The 15534-nt window shown below is 42.0% G+C and overlaps 1 protein-coding gene across 2 annotated transcripts in view; it reads right to left on the bottom strand.

Annotated features, from left to right (window-relative positions):
- SLC8A1 (solute carrier family 8 member A1) overlaps nucleotides 1–15534 on the bottom strand; it is a 325838-nt gene that overhangs the window by 13390 nt on the left and 296914 nt on the right. For both annotated transcript variants that reach the window (XM_042982106.1, XM_015537636.2), the window contains one exon: nucleotides 12532–12807. In XM_042982106.1, coding sequence (XP_042838040.1) covers nucleotides 12532–12807 — 276 coding nt within the window. The remainder of the gene's footprint in view (nucleotides 1–12531; nucleotides 12808–15534) is intronic.

Genomic DNA, 15534 nt, shown 5'->3' with positions numbered 1-15534 from the left:
TGGGTTTAGAATCCACATTTTGTGATTTCTGGTGCCCGGGTTCTCATGCTGGAGGCTTGTTTCCAGGATCTCTCATCAGATTCCATTCTTGCCAGATATTATCCCACGCTCTGAACCTGATGACACATCTAGATTGCCTAACTTCCAGGGCTGCTGTGGATATCAAAGAGATAATTTATACAGATGTACTTTTAAAACAATGAAGCTATGCAAATGTGGTTACTGTTGAAACACTTTTTGTGTTAAGTGCAAATGCCCTGCCCTCATGAAATCATCATTCACCACTGATGCCTTAATGTGGATCATTTGTTGGATATTCCAAAGTAATAACTAACACGGAACATTTAGATTGGGAGGGGAAGAAGTATTGGGAAGAAAAACCCAGGGCAGTTGGGTACTATCCCCCTAAGAACAGATGTTGGTAGGGGTAATAAGAGAGTCACAGCTGCCAGAGAGGAAAGTAAACCACCGAAAACCTCAAAAGGGTATGTAAAGGAATAGGTCAAGAAAAAGTAATGCCTTTTCATAATTTCTAAGGTTAGAACTGCTGGGATAAGTTTGCAGGGGGATAACCAGAGGTTTGAGTGAGTAGGTAATTTTCCAATGATTGGTGTATAAGGAGTCATACTACCCTATTAAAATACCCCCTGTGTGTATAGAGTATACATGCTCTTGAGTCCAGGATTCCATGATCCTGTTTTATTTTCTTAAGAATGTTCATCTCATTGCTATCTGAAACTTTATCCTATTTTTGTTAAGTATCTGTTTTCTTCCCCTGGGGTATACACCTTGTGGGATTAAACATCCGTCTCGTTTATCCCTCTGTATCTACTATGTCGAATGGGGGTATACTACTTAGTTGGTACTTAATATTTGTAGAACACTTGAATCAAAACACATGCAAAATGGCTCTGAATCCTATGCCTTGCTACTGTATCATACTACTTCCTTTGATCTGTTGTTTAAAAAACGGTTTTAAACTTAACGTCTAATGACTCGTGTAGAGGGAAGATGTCTGGAATATTTGATGATCGAGAATGCCACACTGTCTCACACTCAGTTTGTGCTTCCTGGCATCATCTGTCAGAACACAGTTTTTTATTTTGAATATTACTTCTCACTACTATTCCTCGGTAGACTGAGCTCAGGTGTAGAAGTTGTAGAAGAAAGGGCTTAATCCATACTCTCAGGAAAACAAGGCTTGGTCCTGAAGTTATCAATGTCAGGTTCTTCTAGGTGGTTTGACCCTTGTCTCCCTACATGTGGAACTCTGGAAGCACAGACGGAAACAGACAAAAGGACGAGCAGCACCTGGGAGCATTTCTGGTGTGGTCTCACGCTGGATGTTGACCCCTTTCTGAGCACCCTGACCAGCTGTCTTCTAATTGGACAAGTAGGTTAGTTTAGGGTTTTTGCTTTGCCATTTTTCAGCTGTCTGAAGCATCATCATACAAAGAATCCTTCCGAGAAGGACATTTTCGTGATCTTTTTGCACATTTGTGGTTAGTTGTTGTTTCACAACTCTAACTCAGGAATGACAAGGTATAATTTGTCCTCTGCTGGCTCCATTTGCGTACCCCAGTGGGGATCATTTCAGTTTGGAACCACAGCAAGTCTCGCTTGTTGTCTCAACCCATGAGTTTTTAGGGCGATAACCTAATAATAGCTTACAATTTATGGAGGACCCTGTCAAAAAGCCTCCTGGGCTCCAGAACAGGAGGGAGAGAGGGGAAAGGAAACAAACACGGCACAGCATTTCCTGATTGTAAATAATAGAACCAAAGTGGCTATTTGCTCCTTAGCACGAAACGTAGGATTTATATGTGCTGAGTTAAACAAAGGTTATCTAATATGGCCACCAATAGATTTGGCATTTCTGGGTCATGCGCCAGAGAAGGTGGCTGAAGAATGTGAGGCATTTTATGGATTTAAATCCTTTTTGTGGAATGAAGCGGAGTATAAACTGGTAATATATAGCTTAAGTTTCAGTCCTGGGCAAAGGCAGGATGTGAGGTCTGTGCACTGAGGAGCATTGATGGCATTCCAGCTGGCTTTGTGCTTAAATGCCAAGCACAATGATTTCATGTCTGTGATATGCACTATCCCCAACAGGTATTAAAATTCTTTACAGTCACATGTAAGATTTGGTTTTTAAATTGAATTACCATTTTATTTGCCTTCTCTTCTAAAAATAGCAATGAGCCTTAAAGTCATTTTGTTGCTCATGCGGTGCCCATGACACGGCAATTAGGTTCTGCTTTTTCTTGTAGCCCGCTTTTTTTTTTTTTTCTTTTGAATTCAGTGATAATATTCTGTGTGCAGGAGACAATGTTCACAGCCTGTGTTCTAGGCCCTGGTCTCTACTCTCTTCCTAATGGTTTTCATGGATTTGTATTGATCCAGGGGCCAATGACCAGTGTCTACAGGGTGACAGCTAGGGCTGGGGATAAGAGTAAGAAGCTGAACTCATGAGAGTTGCCTCATTTTCAGTGTGTTATGGTTACCTGACTGAACTGGCCATGGATATTTAGCCTCTATAGATCATTAAACGGGGGTTTTACCCCAAGATTCACAGTGCTAATTCTAAATACCATTGTGTGATATTTTTCCCCAGCGATTTCAAATATATGAGCCAAGGCTACTGTTGTGGGGGAGGGTAGTGGGATTGTTTTAAAGGGTGCACATATCTCTATTCACAAAGCAATATCTCATATTTGTAGTTTGCAAATGACTATAGAGATGTTATGGTGAATGAAACAAAAATTATCTTAAAATTTTACAGAATCTGAGGTAAATCCCTACATTTATGTATTACTAAAGTATAGTTACCATCATGTGGGAGGATCCATGACATTTTTACATTCAAACTGGTCCTTGAGAAACACTGAAAGAAGCCGAATCTGTGGGGTCTTCAAAGTTACATTAGTGGCTGCCTGGGGCAGGAGGCAAAGGTGGGGATTACCTGTCCGTAGCCAAGAGGGAAGTTACAAGAGGGAAGAAATTCATGTGGGTAGAGGTGGGGATTACCTGTCAGTAGCCAAGAGGGAAGTGATGAAATGTTCTAAAGCTGGATTAGGGTAATGATTGTAGGGCACTGTAGATTTGCTAAAAAAAAAAAAAAAAAAAAAACCAAAAAAACAAAAAAAACCAAAAAGCTCCCTTAACTACATTTCAATGGGTGACTTTCATGGTATATAAATTATGCCTACAAGGTTGTTTAAAAATGCAGCCTGAGGCCTGAATTTAAAAGAAAAAAAAAAAGCACAACAGTGTCTTGAAATTTTTCATTTTCATTATCTAATTTTCACATGTGAGAAGGGAGAAATGAAAGTTATCACCTCAACATTATTTTCAAGTCACTTCTAAGAGACCCAGGCTATTGTTAGTCCTGTTGGAGCAAACAGGCCTAAGGTCTTCACTTGATGTTTTTTTTTTTTTTTCCCCTTTGGAATATACCTCAAGACTAAAAAGGAGAGGAAATCTACATTCATTCGCATTGCACATTCATAACACCAGCTCTCTGAATACAACACAACACACATACACACACACACACACACACACACACACACACACACACACACCACCGAACGGCGTGATGTTTCTGCCAATATCCTTGCTTTGTCTGACCTAGACTAGGCAAGAAGGGCCCAGAGAAGACTAGGATGAAACATTTTTAGTTTCCCTTCTTTTACACCATGATTTTTGTGGGACTGAGTGAAGGTGGTTGGCGTGGGATTGGGGCACTAATCCAAAGACAGGCTTATGTCACATTGGGCATGACACGTGCTGCATTCTCAGCTCCCTGGGGCCACCTCCTGGTAGATGACATCATTGTCAGCATCCTGGTCCCCCTCCAGCCTTGTGCTCCATGCCAGGGACCCCATACAGTGCTACCTCTTGATACAAATTAAAGATTGCAATTGCCAACAAAAAATTTGTAAGTACTAAATACAAATTCTTCTTTTGGGCTGTAAGAATAAGGGATTCAAATAGTTTTGAAATGGGTGTTTCCCAGGTTTTTACAAAAATGCTTTGGGTCCGTTGCACTTAGTCTATTCCCCACTGTGTTTTAGTTTAGAATAACAGGCAGTTCTTGTGCCATTTGTGGAGCAAATCTTGTGAAATCTGGTATCCAGCCTGCCTTTGTTTCGCTCTGTCCTTAGAAATGCTTGCTTTTGTAAGCTTCCTTCAAGTCCTATGACATCACCTATTCATGAGAAAGTGTGCTGGAACATTCCGAGCGTTTTACCTCCAGCTGGCTGGTTACTGGCGTGAGGGTGAGAGAAGGTCCTGTAGAAAGCCCTCTGAGTGATTAAGGGTTGCCCGGTGCTGGACCTCTGGCCGTGTCCCTGGGTGGCTCTGCCTCTTGGCCTGACTGTGATCAGAGGGCCCATTTTCAGCAGTCCTGACCTTTCTTGGTGGCGAAGAAACTGACTGCTTATTCAGGTATCTGGAAATAAAATATACCTGCCCTTTCGGATCTTCCTGGGGGAACCAACATTATAGCCATGGGGAAATCCTGGTGCAGAGTAAAGCAATTTTGTTTTCATTCCCATTTAAGCTGTTGTGAAATGTTAATCACCCGATTAAATTCGTATACAGATAATATGTAGCTATGGTACGTTCTCTTCAACCGCGTCTGAGTTGAAATGCCAATGTTGAGTGTAAAAGCTCGGGGTAAAATTGCAGGAAACAGGAACACAACTGAGAATGTCCACCGAACCTGAATTCCTAATGTAGGAATTCCTAACACAGGATCTCGTAATGAAGATGGGCTGCAAACTTACTTGGTTTGCTATTTTTCACTTGCTGTGATATAGCTGAGCTAACTACCGGGAGGCCTAAGCCTATTTATCAGTACATTGAGGTAGAAAGGAAAAGAGATCTAATATTTTTTTCGAGCACCAATTATATGCTAGGCCCTGTACCGGGTGCTTGAAAAAGGTGCTCTCGTGCCATCTTCACTACGACTCTGAGGTAGATTTTCATGTCCCCATTACTGTTATTCAGATTAATGAACTAAGGTTGACAGGAGTCAAGCGATTTGCCTCTACAGGTGGGGTGGGTGGATTTGAACTCACGTTTACCTGACTCTAAAGCTCATGTTCTTTTATACCGTCTTGTGGAGAACCATGAATACCCCACTAAGAGATGATTTTGCATAATTCTTATATTGAGGCTGTTTCCCAGTTAATCCGTGAACCCAGAAATGAACACACCACATCTATCTGAAGTAGGATGGAGGGAGAGGAAATGGTTGTCTCAGTCGGATTCCTCGTTATTCTCCAGGGTAGATCAGATGGCTGTGGGATTTCGGAATGGCTGGATACAATTTACCCTGAGGAGAGTATCTGAGTGTGCTGTGTTTCCTTCTGACCCCATCTCTGTTGTTAAGTAAGGGGGAGGCTGAGTGGATGTACTGATAGATGCCTTGGATACTTACTTCTAGTGATTCTACTCCCAGGCTCCTACTCCTGCTCAGAGACCTAGGAAACGGCTTGATTTCCAGAGTTTCCAGTAAGTCTGCAGAACGTGACTGCTGGGAGAACATCCCCGATATGCCCTTCCTGATCCTGACCCCCGTGCCTGGTCAGCCATGTATCACAGCCGTGTATCACAGGAAGCTTTGGTCTCGGCCCAGAATGACCAAACCTCCTTTAAATTTGTACAGGTAGGAAATGCTAAGTGTTTATGGGTATAGAAATAGGCCTTTATCATTTCTGTAATTTTTTGAAGCATGTACCCTACTAGGTGCTTTCCATGCCAAAGGAATAAGGATATAAGGTGCCTGACCTCAAAGAGCTTGAATATAATTCTACCGTGGCATGCTTTAAAAGTAGGAAATACTAAATTGAAGCAAAGAAAGAAGTAATTTCCCACAAATTATAAGATATGTGGGAAAATATGGAATCCTTTAAAAATAAATCCATATAAAAAAATAGAGTGGTTGAGTACCAGATTATGATAAGGAGAGACAATTTGTCATCGACTGAAACTTGGACTGAATATGAGCAAATCATTCTCTGTGGGCCTTAATTTCATTATGTAAATGAGGATATTGGTGCTCTCTTTACGCGATAAAGGGACTTTTAAACAGAGGCACCACTTTTAAACAGAGGCATAACCTGCATGACTATACTAGTTATGTTAGGATCCCCTGGGAAATAAAGCAGCGGGATTTAATAAATTGTAATGTCTTTGTTACTCAAGTATACTCTATAATGTTGTAGTTTTCAGAGTTTTTAGAAGTTAGGAAAGTAAAAACCAAAACATGTTAACCATGAATAAATAATATATTTTATATATGTTATATTATGCATTATATATATATACACATATACATAGAGTGTGTGTGTGTGTATATATATATGTATATACATATATATATATATGTGTATATACATATATATATACATATATATATATATGTATATACACATATATATATATATCAGCAATGTTTTCTAGCACAATGCCAAAGAGGTAAAAAATAAATTCACTTTTAGAGAATGGTTGGGTCTCAGGGACAAGAAAATCTCAGAGGAGACAAAAATCACTTCACGTAACTTAATGATATGATCTAAATGAAATAATAGATAATATAAATACAGTGTGTCTGCCTAACACACAGTGGAGTGGTAAAGTTTTAAAAGTTTCCTTCCCTGATCATAATATTTTTCCTATTTTTTCTCATTTTCTGATGGTTTCTATTCCTTTCGACATTTTGAGAGTTGATGTCAGTGTAGAGAATGTTATTTCCTAGATTTATAGCAATTTTCGGTTGACAAAGTGCTCTGAAATCCATATTACTTTAATCCTCTCATCAACTCTGCTTAAATTGCCATGTATCGGGGCTCCTGGGTGGCTCAGTCGGTTAAGCATCTGACTTCGGCTCAGGTCACGATCTCACTGTCTGTGAGTTCGAGCCCCACGTCGGGCTCTGTGCTGACAGCTCAGAGCCTGGAGCCTGCTTCGGATTCTGTGTCTCCCTCACTTTCTGCCCCTCCCACGCCCGTGGTCTGTCTCTCTTGCTTTCAAAAATAAATAAAACATTAAAAGAAAGTTTAAACCAATTGCCATGTATCATCATGCCTGTTTTACAGGCAGGAAGACCAAGGCTGAGTCAAACAACTGATTCCAGTCATACAATGAGTAATGGTTGGAAGTCCAGCTTCCTGGATTCAGTTCTAAAACTCTGTACCTATAGTTCTAAAACTCTCTACCTCCTTGGTGCATATTCATGACACTTCACTAAGCAAACATAGTGAACAGCTAGCGTAACTAGTTTTTTGTCAAATTCTTCCTATGGTGTTTAGAAACCTGGAAGTAATGTAACTTAAAAATAGCATACGTTTTCTCTAAAATAAGGTTTTATTTTTTTAAAAAAAGGTTCTATATACAGAATGGGAAAAATGCCTAAGATCATCTCTTTTCTTTCTCTTCATGATTTAAAGTGTCCACAATGAAATAATTCCTACCTGACAAAACTCAAAGGATATTCAAAACACTGGAAGTGAACAGAGAAATCTAACAATGCCAGAGGCTAAGAAGCAGCCTTAGAATGCCCAATTTTAAAACTGTTGTGGTCCTAGGAGTAAACAGCTCCTAATGGGAAGATACAAGGGGCAGTAGGCCAGCTTCAGGCACAAGCCTAATCAAGACGTATGGACCACGACCAAGGTAGACTGAGTGAAGTCAAAATATTCCCAACTCGTTAACATCTAAGAGTTTTCTCTGTAAGGAAGAATGCTTGCTCCTACTTGATTCCAATAGAAGCAAGAGATGCAAGGAACCCCTGTGTTTGGAATGTGATATAGAAGCTGGAATATTTTGGCCCAATGTACCCAATTTCATCCAAGTAAATAATTGTATGCAGAAAGAGTATGTGCTGTAGGTGTTGCCTCATACAAAAATGGCTGGCTTCTAAACTTCTTGCATTAATTTCTTTGAGATTTTGAGCCTATTTCCCATAGAAACAATCTGACATAACCTAGTTATGGTCCCAAGTCAGGCTACTGCAGAATGCCTAATTAGTACTACACAAAATATACCTAAAGTTTAAAAAGTATTGGCCTGAGTTCTGGATCTGAAAGTCAGGGATGATAGAGAAGAGAATGAAGAAAGAGGCAAAAAATATCTTGCCCCTCATCACCCTTCCCATCATAGCCACATTATGAAAGAGGAGACTCACTGCTCTCTAGTTATCCTTGCCCTTCTTACTACAATAACCTGCCCAAATATATTCTTCAAGAATAATCCACACTATAAAAGTATCTACTGCTCATCTCCCTCAATCATAACTTTCTTACTTGTCTCTAGAAGGTGTTAAGAAAGTCATCTGAGTAACTCATAATAAAGTGTCAATGGATGATTTGTCCATTTATAGACACAACACATTCACATACACGGCCAAACACATGGGCACATGCAATTGTATTATCTGTTATCTGGGCATCATTTTCGAAGCCAAAAATATGAGAGAGAGACATTAAAAGGGCAAGGTTTCTGCTCCCATGAAGCCTACATTTCAGTGGGAAGAGGTAGACAATAACATTCAAAAATAAATAAACCAAAAAATCCAGAAGGTAATAAAGACTCTATGGAAAAAGGGTGATATAACACAAATGAATTGTTTGAACCACTTCACATTGTGTGGTTAGGAAAGGTCTCTTCGAGGAAGTGGCATTTAGGATGAACTATAATTGAAGACAAAGAACCAGTCTTGGGTAAATGGAGGGGGAAGAGCATTTTTGACAGCTAGTGCAACCTTGAGAAAGGAACGAACTTGATGTGTGGAGGACAATAAAAAGGCCAGTGGGGCTGAAGAACAAGGAGGAAAACAATGGAAAGACAGGCAAGGGCCAAGTCACATAGGGCTTTCTTTGTAAGCCAGGAGGATACTTTTGAAGTTTATCTTCAGTGAAGTAGGAAGCCCTGGGAAGATGGTAAGCAGAAATGCGGTCTGATTGCCATCTTAAAACAATCCCTAGAAGAAGCATGGAGACAAGAAGCTACTGTAGGAGTCAGAGAGAATGGCCTGTCTGGACTTGGTTATAGAGAACTAAGTGGTCCCATCATGATGTGCTGTAGTGGTAAGATCTGCAGGACCTAAGGGTGGCTTGACTATGGGGACAAGGAAAAAGAAATCAAGGACACTGGGTAGATGATGATACTGTTTTCCTGAAAAAAAGGCAAGATCTGGAAGGAATAGGTTTGGTTGAAGGATAAGGCAGCTGGGTAGTGGAAATAAAGCCGTTCCACTCTGCACACGGTGATTTGGAGCCCCAACTTCCACATCCAGCATCAATATAGGGAGGGCAGTTGGCATATGAATCTAGAACTCAGGAAGGTGGAGACTGGAGATACACGTTTGGTAATCATTGGCACGTTGGCGGCATTTAAGCCATGGAGACTGGTGTGATGGGCCCAGATGGGGAAGGGGGAACTGGAGACTAGGCTCTGCCTATGCCACCATTTAGAGGTGGGAGGAGACTATTCAGGAAGCCCCTCTTCTCTGGAAAAGAAGGCTCTTGCTCTGCTAGCAGGTGTGAGTCCTTAAGGTCATCTCAGCATACCTAATGTTGAGGGGGAGTGCAGACCCTCAGGGGTCCTCCTCTGCCAATAGTCTAGAATGAGTATTTGATACCAGTGGCATGAGGGAGAAGCTCTTTTCCCCCCATAGAGTTTGAAAAATATGATAAAAATATAAAAAAAAAACCAACTTTGAGATATTTAAATATTTAATCCTGCTTAGGGCAGGCCATCCCAAGCTGAGAGTTCAAGGGTCTCACCACAAAGAGGCAAGCAGCCCATCGAACACTAGCCGGGAACCCTTCTGCTTTAGGAAAAGTGTCAAGACATCAGCCTAGAGAAAAAGCGGGGTCTCAGGACCAGTGCCGATTAATGGTACGCTTTCGGTGAAAAGAACTAGTCTCTCCTTTATTCTTCTACCTGTACCAACGGGGCTTTGTCATCTGGGAACAATAGCATCTTTTTTTTTTTTTTTTTGAGGAGTCAGAAGCTATAATAAGGCACTTCTCTGAATCATCAGGGTTGAAGAATCAAGTCAGAAATATTACGTTTGCTCAGCATCTCGTCCAATTTGCACAGCTTTTTTTGGGGGGGGGATGTCTGTTTATATAAATATGATGAGATTACCTGTGAATATATTGTGTGCGGAGCATGCTGCGCAGCTAATATTGCAGCAAATTACAGGAATTCTCCAGGTAGCAGAGCGAAGGAATCTGTTTCCCGATGGGAAGAATTTTTGGCGGTGAAGGGAAACCATTCTGACAGCTAATGATTCTGTTGGATTCTCCCCAACAGGCTTTCTTACCTCTTGACGCCCCTACCTGGGTTCTGAGCTGGTTTTAAGTGGCAGAACAATGACCCCTCCAAACACTGAGGTTTAGTGTCATCCACATGTCACGTTCCAGAAAAAAAAAACAAACTTAATGATATGGTAATGGCTGCCACACTTTTCAAGAGTTTAAAACGAGAGGCACACAAGCACGTTGGAAGACTGGTGTATAGGGAAAGGAACCAGTTTTGAGGTATTGAAATGAGGAGCTGGGAGATTTTTTAAAAATGTAAATATTTAGAAACAAGGATTTGACTTAGTAAAATCATTTCTTCTGATCCTTTCGAAAACAGGAGATGCGTTTGGTAGGACCACCTGCTGCGTTTCCAGAGAGGTAAGCTGATTTTGAGTAATGCTGACGAGAGACCTAAGTTTTGCTTTCGTTACCCTAATTTGCACATATTCTCCTCAAGGGTTAAACCCAGGGCCAACAGTGCGTGCTAACCTGAGCACCAGCCTTAGGGAGAGTAGCTTCCAAAGCATAGTTTCCTATAGTAACCTGAGATAGAGCAACGGATAGCCGTTATGTTTTGTTCCTTTTGGTACAGTTGTTCTCTAAACAGAACAACTCGCAATAAGAATATTTTAAGGTTCTCCTCCTGCTTGCTAAATTTCTGGTTATTTTCGGGAAAAAATTCAAAGTAAAGATCAAAACGGAAACTGCTAGAAACAGCTGGGGTTGAGAGGGTGTCTGCTTCCTGCCCCCCCCACCCCCCCACCCCCGAGGATCAGCAGTCAAATGGAAGACTGCATAGTCCTGCTCCATGGCAGGAGTGAAAGTACCCCCTAGATCCTCTGGCGCCTCCATCATCTCAGTTGGACACCGGAACTACACCGGACCCCTTGATCAGGACTCCCAAACGGTCGATCAGTTGGATAATACCATGTGTAATATAGCTCACCAGTGTAAATCTGGACAGTTTATTCCCAGTTACTCAAAGATGAATTGTCCAAACTTACCCTGGTCAGACCGTCCTCGGCCGTTCATAAATAACTAATTAACAAAAGCTGCTGTTTTAATCAAATTCCTTCTATGTTTCAAATGTTTTAGTAGATGCGTAATTTATAGGTGTCTTCTCCAGTCCGTCCCACAATTCTGCACGTTATATAGGACTCTCCCAATTTTACGAATGAAGGCTCAGAGACTTGTCCACAGTCACTGAGATGATAAATGTCGGAGTGCAGAAGAACAGCTAGTAACTTCCAGTGAGGAGATATATACATGATTTAAGCCGTACTTGTTTTCAGACTCAAAACCAAAAGCCAGGGTTAGCTGTATATCTGCCATGATGTCAACTAGGGCTGGGGACTGGATCCAGAACTTCAGTTACAGTAGGCTCTGATGTGCACCAGAATCACCTGTGAACTTAAAACACACATTTGTCTGGGCCTGTCCTCCAGATCTTCTGACTCCTCAGGTTGATGGTAGGTTCAGGGTATTTGCATTGTTTTAAACAGGCTCCCAGGTAATTTTGATGCTCACCAAAGTTTGAAAATTACTGCTGTCAATGTCAAGTTTGGGAGGAGGATTTCTTAGAAGTCTGAGCAAATATAATGAACTACAGTTGTAGGTGGGAAGAAAAATTCAGCTTATAAGGAATGCACGAAGGGACATCCACGAAATGTGTAGCTGCCCTGCTCGCTTTGGCCAGAATTACTTTTTCCCTGTCCTGCTCAATGTCGACTTTTTTTGTAAACTTATTCCCATTAACATTTGGGTCAAGAGAATATTGTATCAGGTTTTCAGTAGGTATTTATCTCAGGTATCCAACCATACAGTTTCATGGAAATTATCCAAACATTAGTAAATATCTAAAAGACAAATTTTGTGCTTGAAGATGATCCTGTAATTTCGTGTTTTTGAAAGTGCTAATTGTAATGGGAAGCTGATCTATCGATCTATCCATCAAACCAATGTGCTCTCTCCACGCAGGCCAGGCAGTCCCTCTGGGAATGCTTTCCTGTCACCATGATGATACTGGCCAGCGTTCTAACCTTGAAAACTGCCATGACAGTTTTCTGGCAGTGACATTATTTATATCTCTGGGCTCTTGTCTTTCATAAGCCTGGTTTGTTAGCACAGTCCTTGAAATTGTGAGAAAGAAAAGGTCAGGAAGGCACGTGGGCTTCCACGTCTGGGGGAAATCATATACGAATGCATTCTCTACCTGGTACCGAAGTTCCAAGCGCGACGAACACTACCGCAGTCACAGAATCTTTCAGGCCAATGGTGCATCCGAAGTGGGAAGCCAGGTCTCCAATGAAAGCTGTCAGTATGCCGATCATGAGGATGGAGACAATGAAACAGGCCCAGCCATTCCAGTATTCTGTAGGGGGGACGAAGGCGAAGAGGACCTTCCAGAACACAGTCAGGAAATGCATCACATAATCGAAACAGGAGGGTAGCTTCTCCTCCCCACATTCATCGTCGTCGTCATCTTCCCCTGGAGACAGGAATGAAGCACATTTCATCACAACCTGCACTAATTGGGCTCTTCCTCTCTTCAACTGCCTCCTTCCTAGGCCTGAGTAACCAGGAGGTCATTAGAGGTGACTGAAGCCTAGGGTTTTCCAAGAGCCAATCATAATTAGTCAATTAATTATTAAACTACTGACATAACCCCCTCACTGTGGTTCACCGGTCACTGGCAAATACTTAAGCCCCACCCAGTTCTGGTTATACTCCATCAACACACCCTTTCTACTGTCCTATCACCTTCAGAGAAATGAAAAGGATTTCTTCCAACAGACTGGGAAGCCCTGTGCCAGGCTCAGAAAGAAGCTTCTTTTGATGCAGGGTAACTACGACAGAGCCCTTTGGCCAAAGTTCTTTCCTTCCAGCTTGAAGGCTGGCTCTGGAGATCCATGGTGAAATAATCACCTAGAGGACAGTGTTCAAACAAGGCCCTCAATCACAGCTCTGGGCCCTACACATTTCTTCAGCTTTATCTCTTGCAATTACTTCAAACTCAAACTTCATCCTAGCCAAATGGAATCATCTGCATTTGTTTTCAAGCCATATGTACTTTCTCCAACTTTTGTCCTTTAGAACTAAATGTGTTTGGCATGTCCTAATCCCTCCCTCCCTACCCTTCCCCACTCATCCCTTAAAACTCACTTCCTTTGTGAAACCTCTGATGGCCCCCTTGCCCTCCAGCCAGTACTTCCATTGCCCCCCCCCCCCCCCCCCCCGGCACTTGTGACACTAGATGAGGGTTCTCAAACTGTGGTCCCTCAGCCAGCAATATCAGCATCACCAGAGAACTTGTTAGAAAAGAAAATTCCTGGCCCCACATAATCAGAAACTAGAGGACTGGGGGTGGAGTGGAAGAGGGTTGGCACAGGCGATTCTGATGCACACTCAACAACCAGTCTCTCTCCAGACTGTCCATTCACTTTCTTTTCCAGTTGACTGTGAGCCTGTCGAGGGCAGGAGTTTGTTCATTTTTGTGTCCCTAGTGTTTGGTCCCATCTCCAGCATCTGTGATAAGCTGGCTAAGTGCTTGTTAAATGAAGTAGTGCATGCATGAATTTCCACTGACTTTATATAACTACTTAATTACATAATATATACACACACTGCACAATTGTGCCAGTTACATCCTACAATCAGTGCATAAAGAAATGCACCAAGCTTATTACTTAAAGGAACCAGGAAATCAATAATAGCATTCTAAAACAGACTTCTTCTAGAATGGGATACAGTTCTCATTCTCATGTTTGAAAATTGGGATACTGAATGTCAACTCTTCTTGAAGTGGTGGCCAATATAATTTCATGTGTTTTGTGCCATTTTGGGAAGAACTCCTTGAGGACTTTGTTCATCCCCAACCCCCACAAATCTTGTCACCAAAGATCCCCTTTGTCCAACTAATGCAGTTGGCAGCAGCAGGTGAGGCTGTCAGACTTCCCATCTGACTGTGTGACCGGAGACTACCAGAAAGGAGCAAATGCGTGTGCACTCTGTGAGGCACTCCGGTGGTGAAGCCATCTGGTGCAGATCATTACTGGGAAAACCCTTACAGCAGAGGAGCTTTGAGGGAAGAGGGTGTCTCACAAAACACGAGAAGAAGAAAGTCTCCATTTGTCACCTGTCACCTCACAGAAGAGAGACGAGGCAATGGCTTGCTCTCTCTTCGATGAGCACATGCTCATCATGCAAACAACCTTTGGGGATCTGTGGAGAAAACAGACTCCCCCTGGAGGCTTTGGACCATCTCCAACAAAGTGTTGGGAGGAAGCTCCCAGCAGATGAATGGAATCACCTTTGGAGACTAGGTAGGTAGGGAACTCAAGTCAACCAGCGGGTTGTAAAATGTGTGACTAACTAGAGTAAGAAAGCATTATTAACCATGTTAAAGTCACTGAAGGAGGCCCTTGGACTAGGGTGGCTCTAATGCTTTGGTAATCTACGTAAGCAAATCAAAACCTAAACCAGATCAATTTCCATAAATGCAGTCTTGTCTGAGAAAACAATTTTAGAGCAACCAATCACAGGCGGCCACCTGGGCTTTACCAAATAAGGCAACCACTTAAGCAACAGCCAGTCAAGTAATTTCCTTGCTTTGCTTCCTCCTCTGCTGTATAAAGGCCTTTCTCCTAGCTCCTATTGGCTGAGTGCCCCTAAACCACTTTGGGTTGGCTCTGCCTGATTCCAATACATATTTGCTCCAATAAACTCTTGAAATTTTTAATGTGCCTCAGTTTATCTTTTAACACCCATCTCCTTCAGTGTCATGTTGTACACTGATTACATATTTGTAACATCTTGCCTGAAAGGAGATGATTTTAAATAAAAGCACATGTTATGGGCTGAATTATCTCCCCCAGATTTTTAAGCTCAGAGTGTGACTGTATTTGGAAATAGGGCCTTTAAGAGATGGCTAAGTTAAAATGAGGCTGTTAGGGTGCCCTCATCTAATCTAATCTAATCAGACTGGTATCCTTTTAAGAGGAGGATATTGGGACATACACCGGGGATGCATGCGAATAAAGACGACCATGTGAAGGCACAGCAAGAAGGCAGTCCTTCTCCCCAGTCAAGGAGAGAAGCCCCAGGAGAAACCAAACCCACCAACACTTTGGTCTTGGACATTTATCTTCCAGAACTGTGAGAAAAGAAATTTCTGTTGTTTAAGCTACCCAGGCTGTGGTCTTTTGTTACAGCTGCC

The sequence above is a fragment of the Panthera tigris genome, chromosome A3 (genome assembly GCF_018350195.1).
Source record: "Panthera tigris isolate Pti1 chromosome A3, P.tigris_Pti1_mat1.1, whole genome shotgun sequence".
Lineage (NCBI taxonomy): Eukaryota > Metazoa > Chordata > Mammalia > Carnivora > Felidae > Panthera > Panthera tigris.
The sequence above is the reverse complement of the archived record's forward strand: the minus strand, read 5'-3'. Positions and strand labels throughout refer to the sequence as shown.